At 41.2% G+C, this 12,662-nt stretch overlaps 1 protein-coding gene across 4 annotated transcripts in view; it reads right to left on the minus strand.

Moving 5' to 3' along the window:
- Nucleotides 1–12,662, minus strand: part of rmdn2 (regulator of microtubule dynamics 2) — a 54,529-nt gene that overhangs the window by 21,069 nt on the left and 20,798 nt on the right. For all 4 annotated transcript variants that reach the window (XM_085428781.1, XM_085428782.1, XM_085428780.1 and 1 more), the window contains exons 3-4: nt 211–388; nt 19–121 (exon numbers count right to left, since the gene is read on the minus strand). In XM_085428781.1, coding sequence (XP_085284907.1) covers nt 19–121; nt 211–388 — 281 coding nt within the window. The remainder of the gene's footprint in view (nt 1–18; nt 122–210; nt 389–12,662) is intronic.

The following is a 12,662-nucleotide window of genomic DNA, read 5'->3' on the forward strand; positions in this document are numbered from 1 at the left end:
CAAGTTTTGGTAATTTACCAGTCTCTGCGTAGGTCTTTTTCTCCTCCAGAGTCAAGCTGATGTCATGGACGTCACAGTAAGCTCGGGTTAGCCGCCAAAGAAATGTCGAATTTTGTCCAAACTAGAGAAGTACATGAAAGTACACAACTCCATCACACTGTTTTGTATTTATTATGGAGACAAACACGAATTAATGAAATGTATATGCACCTCTTCTCTTTGTTCCAAAAGGATATTAAGACTTTCCCGTTTGTCAGACTCACAGCCCTGATGCAAACGGTCAATCTGCTCAATGAGGAGAGACAACTTGTCCACAGGATGCTCTTGATCCCTCTCTTCTGCATCACTTAGCTCATCCTCCTCTGAGTCTGTCAGCGCAGTCATGTACCTGTAAGTACAAACAAATGGCAAAAGAATGAGGTGCAGCTTCATTTTGCTGTCAGCATGTGCAATTAAACGTTACTGATGTGGATTAGAAAGCTGTGCTGAACGCGTACATGCAGACCACACCGTCTCCATCCTGCTATCAGCAAAGTGCATACGCTAAACTCAAGAAGAATTAATAAACCGCCCTACATGTGAGGTGAACTCACCCCAGCTGAGGAGCTTTTCAGATCAATCAAAATCCTGTCATCATGAGAATTTTTACAAGCCACTCTGTGCCACATACTGATTATAAAGAAGCCCTATTCACTGCCTGTTTATGCACAAAAAAAAAAAAAAGGCACCAGGTTTGTTTATATAAGTTGGTCTGTTAATTGTTTAAAAATACTAGCTCTTAAGGAATTCCTAAAGTCTAACTTTAGTTACCTGAAGGCTTTTTCACAAACACAAGGAGACTTGTTTAGCACTGTGAGGCACGCAATGCCTGTGTTAGAAGTTTTATGGTGCCCTTTCAATGGCTGCACACGCACACTGACTCCCTAAGCTAACACTTAAATAGCAATGGCAGAAAAATACCCATATTAAAAAGGCAGGTGAAAATGAAAGACAGACAAAGGTAAAAAATATGAAAGGCTTCTATTAAGTGTTGGCAGTGGCTGCATATGCGTCATTGGTGGTTAAGAGAATGTTTTGGGCTGTGAGCCATGGTTCTGAAGGGATGTGTCGGAGCGGGCCTCAGACATAAACCCTGTGGACCCAACAGGTGCCTTGTGCTGCAGGGCTGCTTGCCAGTTCCACCCCATAACACACACGCACACACACACACACACACACACACACACACACACACACACACACACACACACACACACCCACCCACCCACCCCTGGGTGCAGTGATTACAGGAGTAATATGAGGGCATTTGAACTGCAGAGATTTTCCTTAGCCAAGAAAGCAACTGTTGATGATGAAGTGCCACTACAGTAAAAGTCAAGTGCACAAATCGACTTATACACTGAAATTATGGGAGTTTTTCCCACTTTTCAATCAATTTTACTTCAATGAAAATGCTTTTTAACCCCTATCAATATTTTTATACAAACAGTTAAGTGCATGATAGTTTACACTGTAGGAAAGGTGACCAGCTACCGAGAAATATTATATTCCCAGGGATCCCAGAGGCTATGTTGTCGGGGGGCTTTTTCCCCGTGGTAGGCTCTCCCATGGCAAATTGCTCCTGGGTGAGGGACCAGACAAAGAGTGATTCAAAAACCCCAATGAGTGAAAGATCTAGAGAATATCTCACCCTAGCCCGGGATAGGGTTACTGGGGCCCTGCCCTCGGGACAGGTGGGGAAGGTGCCCAAGGGCGAGTGCCTGGGGATGGGCCTTAGTCTAAGACACACCAGGCAGGCACATCCCAAATGAGGGACATGGGCCCACCCTGCAGTAGGCCCGCCACCCGCAGGAGGTGCTGTAGGAGTCTGGTGCAGTGTGTGCTGGGCGGGGGCCAGGGGTGCAAACCCTGGTGGACTGATCCCCAGCTCGAACCCGAGCAGGGTTCTGTTTCTGGACTTCTGTGCAAACCAAAGTTTGTCCACAACGAACACGATTTTGAAATAAGGACACCCAAGGCCACAGGTCGATGACAGATTTTGTAATCGTATCATCAGATCTAAGGCCGTATGTTCTGGACACTTGGGTGAAGACAGGTGCCTAAATGTATAGTGAGGGTTACCTTCAACTCTTACCACCATTGACAGCATTCCGAGGGAGAATGGGGACATTGAGTCCGAATAGACCATGTTTAATACCTTAATTGCTGAAGTTTCTCCACTGAGCTGCAGCCACAAGGTGGTTGGTGTCTGTCTTGGTGGTAACCTTTGAACCAGATGGTGGGCACTGAGCCAGTTAAACAACTCCTTGGAGGCATCCACTCCAGGGGATGAAGTTTACCCAGAGTTCTTGAAAGCTCTGGATGTTGTAGGGCTATCTTGGTTGGCAGGAATGAGAATCAGCATCTCCAAGTCGGAGGCCATGGTCCTCAGCTGGAAAAGGGTGGAGTGCCTACTCCAGGTCAGGGACAAGTTACTGCCCCAAGTGAAGGAGTTTTTCCAATTCAATTTTCTTTATATAGCGCCAAATCACAACAACAGTCACCTCAAGGCGCTTTATATTGTAAGGTTTACCCTACAATAATACATACAGTAGAGTTTAAGTATCTTGGGGTCCCACCAAGAGGAAGCCACAGGGCAGACCCAGTACATGTTGGAGAAATTATATCTCCCAGCAGGCCTCTGGGAACACCTAGGTGTTATCCTGGACAAGCTGGAGGAAGTGGCCGTAGAGAGGGAGGTCTGGGCCCAGATAAGAGAAAGAAAGTGGATGGATGGACTATCGCTTTTACCACTGTTATAAATTTGAGAATTGGACTGCATAAAGATTAATCATTTGCCATAATGTCTGGAATCTATGAGCAGGGTTTCTTTCCCGCGAGATGTCTTTAGGAGCGATCATGGCTCAAGAGTTGGCAGTTCGTCTTGTAATCAGAAGGTTGCCGGTTCGAGCCCCGGCTCCGACAGCCTTGGTCGTTGTGTCCTTGGGCAAGACACTTCACCCATTGCCTACTGGTGGTGGTCAGAGGGCCCGATGGCGCCAGTATCCGGCCTCTGCCAGTGCGCCCCAGGGCAGCTGTGGCTACAATGCAGCTTGCCATCACCAGTGTGTGAATGTGTGTGTGAATGGGTGGATGACTGAATGTAGTGTAAAGCGCTTTGGGGTCCATAGGGACTAAGTAAAGTGCTATACAGGCCATTTACCATTTAACTTCAGATGCCCCCTCTGCCTTACTTTTTATCATTTGTGAGCGAAATGCATGCACTTGTAACGTGAGTTTTTGCAACAGTGAAAGACCTCTACATCAGAACAGTCTACGGGTGGAGGAGAAAATGAAAAAACACAACCATACAGCAATATCTGTACAGGGACACTAAATGTTGATATTTTATTAAATACATTTAAATAACAGCCATTCAGTCAAATAGTCACAGCCTGACTTGAACTGACTGAAATAAATCTCAGAGAGATTGTTGAAGGTTTACAAATAATTGCTGTATAATTTATAAATGCAGACAGATTGCCAACATGTTGTCAGTCTAAATGAACACAACCTGAAGGGCGTCAACTCAGCTGGCTGCCAGCTGGATGCATCTGGTTATAGTCCTATAAAAGAGGAAGGTTCCTTAGCACAAAATTAATAACTGAATGTGAATTTCTGTTAAATGTGAATTGCTCTCTATTTAGTTTATTGCCAACTGTGCTGATATTTATTCCCGAGAAAAAAAAGCATGTCTTATTTTTTGAAATAAGACATGATATTGAAATAAACTGATTGTTTTTAGAACGGAGCATATTTTTCCCCATTTAGTGGATCTGGCTTTTCATGTGTTGCACATAACAAATATCCAAATATCTAAATAAATACATAATAATAAAAATAAAATCAGATATATGTATTAAAACTTGGGTCATTAGAAACATTAGTTAGCACAGTTTAAAACAAGGTTGCAAGAGTGTTTTCAGCAAGGGTAAATCTTATTGCTCCAAAGTCCAAATTTTTAACTACAGGATTGATTTTTATTTTTTTAGCATTAGTCAGGAGTTTAAATAACTGATTCATTGGCTTGTCACATTCAGCAGCTTAGCAGGAAACAGAGAATCTCTGTAACTGCAAAAGAAACCAGACTTTGCCTCATACATATTTTAATCTCCGTTTGTTTTTATACCATCATTTTGAGATTGTAGCAAGGCTTTGGCAGACTTGCTACAATCTCCCTCTGCACACTAAACCCCAAAGTAAACCCTAATACCTGCAGGCGAAGCTCAAATCATTTATTGGCCAATACATTTCAGCTTAAAAAAATTTGAATGTGGGTGCTTTTGTGTTCTTACTTTTTTTTTTGGTCTAGCTGCAACACAGCACGCTGCACTAACTTTCACCAAAAAAAAAAAAAGCCTTGCATTTATCTTTAGCCTCACTGCACTAGTCATTCATTCTCTCATTCATTCATCCTTTTGTCTTTTTAATTCATTCAACAGCCCTTTTTCCCTCCCTCACTCCCTCTCGGGTGGAGAGACAGGCAGTGGCGTACTGAGTGATCAACGCATTCCTGTCACGCCATTCCACGGTTCATGAATCACTTGAGTTGAAAGAAAAAGAAGCTAAGAATCTATTTGTCTTACTGTGTGTTTATGTAATGTACATATGTTTGTACAGGAACCATTATTATGTTGGCGGTGTTACTAGCAGCGCATAGCTCTGAAAGAACAAATCTAATTAAGTTTGGGTAAGGGAAAGGACCTCACAAACAAAGACAACAGTATTACAAGAGAGAGAGAGAGAAAGGGAGAGAGACCTTCTGTGACTATAATCATGGTGCAGATTAGTGAAAAACAATGACTGACTTCGATCATAATCTTTGACACCTCGGTATGACCCTGAAAATTGACCATTTGGTCAAAGCATTTAACAGATAACTACCAGATAATGTAGCAAACATGGATAATTATGTATTAGATTTTGCACAGCATCACACAGAATGATAAATGGTAAATGCACTGGTTCTTCTATAGTGCTTTTCTAATACACCTGAGCACCCATTCACAACCATTCATACATGCATTTTTTTCTATGCTTGAGTCCTTTCTAATTAAAATTCACACACATTCATACGGATACATCCGAAACTAACTTGGGGTAAGTATCTTGGCTATTTAGCATGCAGACTGGAGCAGCCAGGGATCAAACCACCGACGTTCTAAGTAGTAGATGCTCTACACCTGAGCTACAGCCACCCCCATATAGCGTGACAATGAGAAAAGTGAATAATGTCTTCACTTTACGATTACATCATTCAGCTCATTCAGATTAAAAGTCCAGCCCAAGTCCAAGTGAAGTGTTACAAAGAGGAATTTATAACAAATAGCTTTACAAGCTTAAATTCATGGAGATTACTGTTATATGGAAACACCTAAAGAAAATAATAACAATATACAGGGAAAAAGCAAGTGCTGCATGGCTCTAGAGGTTTATCCAACAGGTGTTTATTAGTAGTGTGAACACAAGCTCAATATAAAAAAATTTAATTAAAAAGGAATTGCTAAATATAATTGCCAAAAATCATGTAACAAGTTTATTCTTGGTTTGTTTTGCCTGCTGAATTGCTCCAAGAATAAACTTGCGACATGATTTTACCCTAAACAGAGTGGCTCAGCAACCCCTCCTCCTCCTCCTCCCCTTGTTGTTTTTTTTTTTAAAAAAGTAGAGCTTTGGTAACACAGCATGGGGTTTCAAATGCTGCTAATTGAAAGAAACCCCCTAAAAATGGGTTCATAATTAATTTTATCCAGTCAGTACTGGATCCTGTAAAAAGAGAACTTCTTGGTTTGTAATCAGCACCATGCACAAAGCTGTGAACAACACTGTAACTCCCCATTGCAACGTTAATGGTTCCTGAAGCTTTACTTTCATTTTCAAACAGGCTGTGTGCTCCCTAGGGGAGATCATTCAGTGTGTAGAGCCTAAGGGGGCAAAGAAGGAACCTCTTAATAGAGCTTACTAATGGCAGTTTCCACGGTTACCGCCTTCAAAACAAAACCCCAGTTACCATCCCAACATCACCGGGCCTAAGAGCATGCAGCTCAGCTTATTCAGAGTCTGGTGACAGGTCCAATGAAAGCCTGCTGTGAAACAATGCCTGACTGACTGGAGCGAATCCAGTTATTTATTCTCCATCCCTCCCCCTAAAAACGCTGATGTCACCTTTCACTTTCCCTACCGACCTACAAGCCAACTGACAGCGTCACTGACTTTCTCAACATGACCCCCTGCGTTGTGCTGGAAAAAGATGTGGGTGATAAACAACGCATCATTCATTTCTCACAGTCACAAGATGACACTGCACATTAATAAAGAATAGAGCCATTCATTCCAGCCACGTTATTTTTATCTCTACTGTGTATCCATAAATAGCACTTCTATTAGGATATGATAAAATGTTGTTCCTGAAATAGCAGATGAATAAACAAGTTTTGAAAGTGGGGATGTACACAGCTGCACATTTGACATTTAGCTGCAATGTCGCCAAAAGTAAACAGGAAAGAAACACGTGTATGAGAGTCATCAATGTTACCAATAAACCTGTTAGAAGGTCACAAAGATATTTAAGATAAAATAAATTACAGCAGAGTGTTTGGCAATACACAGTAAATAAGAAACAGAGTATAGAATAAGCAATTTATCCGACAGGTTACTCTTTTTGTGTGTTTTATTACACAACTTCCTGAGTTTGATGTGTTGTGATGGATTGCTTCCATTAGCTGGAAAAGGTTTTTAATCAGCTAGGAAGGATCATAACTCTAGTGACAGAGGATTTGACAGCAGGGTGGCAGCAGCACGTTTCTTGAGAATACCAAATGTTGCTTTGTTCTTGTAGCAAAACAAATAAGAACAGCAAAGAGTAAAGAACACAGCTCAAAGAGCTTTCCAGTGAAAGACATGTAGGCCCATAAAGCCCACAGAGCAAACTGGAAGTCAGTGAATGACTAGATTTGGTAGTTTTAGATATATTCACACTATGATTATATACATAAATTGTTGAATTGAAATGATGACTGACCCACAGACTCTGTTCACCTGATTAGTTGTAATAGCTAAATCACTGTCCTGATCAACCTCTCTCTGCATTATTAATGCTGAAGCAGACTAAAATTAGTACTGGGAAGCAAACTGGAACAGTATCGGTATTCCAGTTTTTCAAGCTTGACGTGAATTTTTCCAATACTACTATACCGATGAACAGGAAAATAGACAAAACACCCACTGTGGCTTTTCAAGGGTTTCAACATACAAAATTACCGACTACCAGGAGCGTCATGGAGCAAACTCAGAGGTTCTAATTATATGACACAACAATTATTAGCAAACGCTTCACTCTAAAGGAGAAAACAACAAAGCAACATAAATCATTTGACACTAGAGCATGATTAATACAGGATTTTTAATGCCGATAACATTACTGCCCTCTATTGGGCAAACTATACAATGTAACACTCCTTACATAGTTGAAGGGTGTTTCTGTCATTTTTTATCCGTTGTAAATTCTGACACCAATAGGTTATCAAGTAGCTAATAACAGCCAATATAATCAACTTGCTGATAAATTGACTAATTGTAATCCCCCCCCCCCCCCCAAATGATGCCACCGAATAGCAAGAGCGTTAATGCTAGCTACCAGCTACTAACAGCTGTCCTGCAAAGTTTGGAAGAGAAAGCTGAAAGGAAGTTTGTCTTAGCTCTGCTGTGGAAACAGTAAAAGCAACGCAAAAAGTGACATTACACTAAAAGCAGAACAGGCCATCTGTTTAGGACTGATTATGAAGACCTCATTATATTAGTAACAGAACCTAAATGGAATTTATTAATTATTTCGATTTTTTTTTAACTTTATAAATTTATTTTTTCATGACGACAGTAAACTTCATTATATTCTAGAAAGTCCTGAAAGGTGAATTGGCCAACTAGCAAGAGTTCTATACATCTGGAGGAGCAATTGTTGGTCAAAAGTGTTGGTGCTAATGGCCACCTGCAAAATAACCGATCTCATTAAGATGAGTGAGCATCAACCTTTACTCTCTATACCACATCATCTGAATATAAATTAGAGATGGACCAATCCAATATTACATATCGGTCCGATACTGACCTAAATTACTGGATCGGATATCGGAGAGAAATAAAAAATGTAATCCGATCCATTAAATATCACAAAAGCACCTCACAAAACTAGCGACACAGCGTAACCCGGGTCATGACCTTAGCACGTCGGAGCGGTGTGCGTCTCGTGATAGAGTGGCGTGCGAGACCTGTTGGCGGTCTGGTTGAGTATTTGGAGCCTCACTACGTGCTTCCAAACCAGAATTTCATTTTGGAGAAAGCTATCCCAGAGAAGTAAAGCAAGTGTGTAAGTTCATCTCTGAATGTTCGTAAAGCATTCCCACGTTAAGCTTAACAACCGATATATGGAGCGACTGCCTCTCTCTCCCTCCCTCTCCTGCTGCTACTTCAAATTGAAACTGATCAACAATCAGCTGATCGGCTTTTCTGTCGCGACCCCCGTCTCTCTTGTTTGTTTTTCACCCACTTTGCGGCAGAAAGAGGAAACCGGGCTGAACAACAGCAGCACGTTTAAGCTTGATAAGCTGTTGTTAGAATTTATTTAAGATTACTTTCTACACCAGGATCTAGCAAAGTTTTGCCAGGGGGGCAGGTAGGGCATTAACAGGGAAAGAGGGGCACAAAAACATACTTTTCTTTCTAATTCTCATGTCTAGCTTTTAATAAATAATTATCTGAATCTTACAACCAAAGTTTTCATCTGATGTAAAATGTATAGAAATCCATTATTGTATATACACTCTACAAAAATATAAACGCAACACCTTTGTTACTGCTCCCATTCCCCATGGGATGGACGTAGAGACCTAAAATTCATTCCAGATACACAATATAACCATCCCTCCCAAACAGTGGTCACAAATCAGTCCAAAACTGCACATTCCAGGGTGGCCTTTTGTTGTGGGCAGTCTGAGGTACACCTGTGCACTACTCATGATGTCAGATCAGCATCCTGATGTGGCACACCTGTGAGGTGGGATGGATTATCTCAATATAGCAGATGTGCCCACTACCACACATTTGGACTGATTTGTGACCACTGTTTGGGAGGGATGGTTATATTGTGTATCTGGAATGAATTTTAGGTCTCTACGTCCATCCCATGGGGAATGGGAGCAGTAACAAAGGTGTTGCGTTTATATTTTTGTTGAGTGTAGTAACTATTAAGTCAAATTTATAACCTAGAAAGCTACTGTACTTTTTCCTTTGCAATTCTGTTGAAGAAAGATGTTGAATCTATTTAATTACTGTAGAAAAATTATAGACTTCTGTGCATTTTTTTAACACGTGCTTTAAATTCAAGTTGATTACGTCAATTAAGCATTATGGGGGGGGGGGGGGGGGGGGGGGGTGTCCCTATTTCTTTCTTTCTTTTTTTTGCTGGCAACCCTATTAGTTAGGTTGTTTAATATTTCCACTAAGTACTCTTTAAAATACCACAATAGGGAGGATGGTGTAGGTTTAAGTTTATTAGATTGATCAGTGTTGGTGGACTATGAATATATATATATATCCTATATCGGATTTATATTGCTATCGGCAGATATCCAAATTCATGATATCGGTATCGGACATAAAAAAGTGGTATTGTGCCATCTCTAATATAAATACGGATTAAATACTGTACAGCGAAAACTTGATTAAACAATGTTTGACTGAAACTGTTTAACAGATTAAAATGCTAATGGAAAAAAATGCCTTTTTTGCATCACGTTTATAAGATCGGGTCTATAAAGAAGCAACCTAAAAGGGAGACGTGGGTGGTCAAACTTAACAGATATAGGTCAGAGACCAGCCAATTTGACGAGAAACGCATCAGACAGCTGAAATGGGTGCATAGTATAAACTATTTTCCTCGAGTTAACAGATGTGTTTGTTTGGCTAATAGCCTTTCATTGAAGAATAATCTGAGGACATAGACGTGAATGTAGTGGATATGGACAGCTGCGAAGCAACACCTGCATGACGTCACAGGGAAGTTAGACTAAATCTTTTAATCACAAAGCAGACAATGAACTTCTTTTTTTTTTCTAAACATTTCTGTGTGTTGATCAGGCTTGCCCGCCGCTAAACAAAACTCCTTCTTAAATCTGCTTAAATCAACAACTATCCGATGTCATAAATGCTTGTTTTTTTGGAAAAGGAAAAAAAGAAGTGGTAATGTCCTTGAGCTACAGCGACGTGATGTGAATAAACTCAGTGGGAACTGTTTGAGGATTTACAAGTTCCTACAAGACACCTTTAAATGAGGCCTCTGACAGCTTGGCACAAAGACAGTGTGATTGATGGGTCTGCTTACCTGCAGAAAGGTAGCTTTGAGGAAGTCGCCGTGACACATGAGCAGTGAATGGAGTAAACAGCTGGAACTTTTGACCCTGTACCCGCTTTTGATCAACACTACGCCGCTCTGTAACTCTGCCATTATGTCACACTAATTGTTCTCTTGTTTGAGTAAAACACATTATTGCACTCAGGTTGGAGGCAGGCTGTACTGCCAACACTGGTCACACTTGAAGTCTCTTTGTAAACAGAGGACAAAGTTGATTCATAAAAATAATCTTTGCAATTATGCAAACAGAAAAGTATTACACTTGAAGGAATGACCTCCAGAAAGGTAGAAAAAAGTGCCTTTGCCTGGTCACGATGTGCACATATCATGTTTTGCAGCAGAGCTTGCTTTCGGATTGGTTGAAGGTCCTGTTTACACTTGCACGATGCCCTCTGTTGGAAACCTGCTTCTTTCTCCTCTGTGCTGTTAGCAAATCATAAAGATTAAGATAGTTTTTCTTTTTCACCCGCTTTTTCTGGAAGAAAGAAAGAAAAGAAAGAAAGTGTACTTTATTGGTCCCCGTGGGGAAAATCCCTCTCTGCATTTAACCCATTCACTCAGTGAAGCAGTGGGCAGCCACTGGGCGCCCGGGGAGCAGTGTGTAGGGACGGTACCTTGCTCAGGGGTACCTCAGGGTAGCTGTTCAGGGGAATCGAATCCCCGACCTTCCGATCATGGGGCCACCACTCTACCTACTGAGCTATCCCTGCCCCTACAGAGAGGTAAAATGTTAACCTGAAATGTTTATGTGAAAAAAAATGCACTAATCTTGCTAATCTTAAGGATTTGGATTTCAGCAAACTCATAATATCTTCTACTTAATGCTTAGAGTGTGGGTTTTACGGGGATAATTTGTGGAGATATTGTGCTTCGAGACGGCTGAAAAGACACGAAGAGGCTTTTGAAAATGGATGTGAGGATTAGAAATCTTAACTAGGAGGGGGACGCCGCTCACTCCCTAAGGGGCTGGAATTTCTTCACTCCACTGTTCCCAGCTAACCCCCACACCCTCTGCTCTTACAAATAACAGAGCGGCAGGAAAGGCTCTTTAATTATAGGAGGTGTGTGCGTGATGTGATGTCTTTTAAAGCATAATAACCCCAACTGTAATTAGGAGCATTTGATGCGGCCGATGGCTGTCACTCAAAACCTGTGAACACATTTGCTAGAGGGCAGTCTGACACCTCCCAACTGTTTCTTTAGCCAATCAGGAGGGCAGTGGTAGCGACCTGAAAAGTTTATACATCATGAAAGAGGGCTCCTGGTGTCTTCTAAATAAGATCCAACTAAAGTAATTCATGCGCTACTGGCACAAGCAACAAGCACACCACTAATTAAACACTCAGAGCACGCTGGATGTTCAGTTGGCCTACTTTAAGTTGTTTTTTAAAAAATCTGCTCCAAGGCAGTACGATAATCACTGGGAGGATAGTAACAGAGATGGGGAGGAGTCATGCACCTCTGATCCAAGGCTCACTGCACACCTAAAAAGAGCGCGGCTAGGATGTGAATAGAGCTGCACCCAGTGTTGTGATGTCTCTATGGCACTTGACATACTCCACTTCCTCCATAAATAAAGCAGGGGGTCAATCCAGGTTAAGTGGCTGGATAAAGCATGCTAAAATATCCTCTTTCTGATTTGGTGCTCACAGTTTATACAAGTTTGAGAGTTTGCGTGTTCAGATTGTCTCTGTTGGGTCCAACAAAAACTTAAGTGCTCCTAACCGGTGAAAATATTAAGGCCCCGGATTAATCGTCCTTATTTAACTGCTGATAATGTTTTGATAAGATGAGATTTTAGCTGGTTGTCCATTCACAATAGACACACCTGTTGTTTATGTTATCTATGGCTGGCATGAGTTCAAGACATCTTGGCAGGGGGTGGATGACTGGGCATGCGGTGTTTGATTGGTCTGCTGTTATCTGCAGCACCTGAGGCATTTCTACATACTGTCACATATATAATTTAATGCAAAAAAACAGCAAGCGGGTTTAACTGGTAAAGTAGGTGGGCCAAAAGTCTCCTAAAAGCAGATAATGATCAACAAATACGGCTGTTAACGTGTAAACTAACCCGAAACTAATTTACCACTCACCACCTGTTAAGATATTTATCTGCAGTTTATTTTTCTGTTTGCTTCTTTGTGATTAGAACTACTTTCAGTAAGAAATGACTACAGCCTGATGATTGTATGGATATAGATAATTAGCATAA

The sequence above is a fragment of the Rhamphochromis longiceps genome, linkage group LG13, assembly GCF_057381845.1.
Source record: "Rhamphochromis longiceps isolate RC_006_pf linkage group LG13, R_longiceps_female_GT1.1, whole genome shotgun sequence".
Classification (NCBI taxonomy): Eukaryota; Metazoa; Chordata; class Actinopteri; order Cichliformes; family Cichlidae; genus Rhamphochromis; species Rhamphochromis longiceps.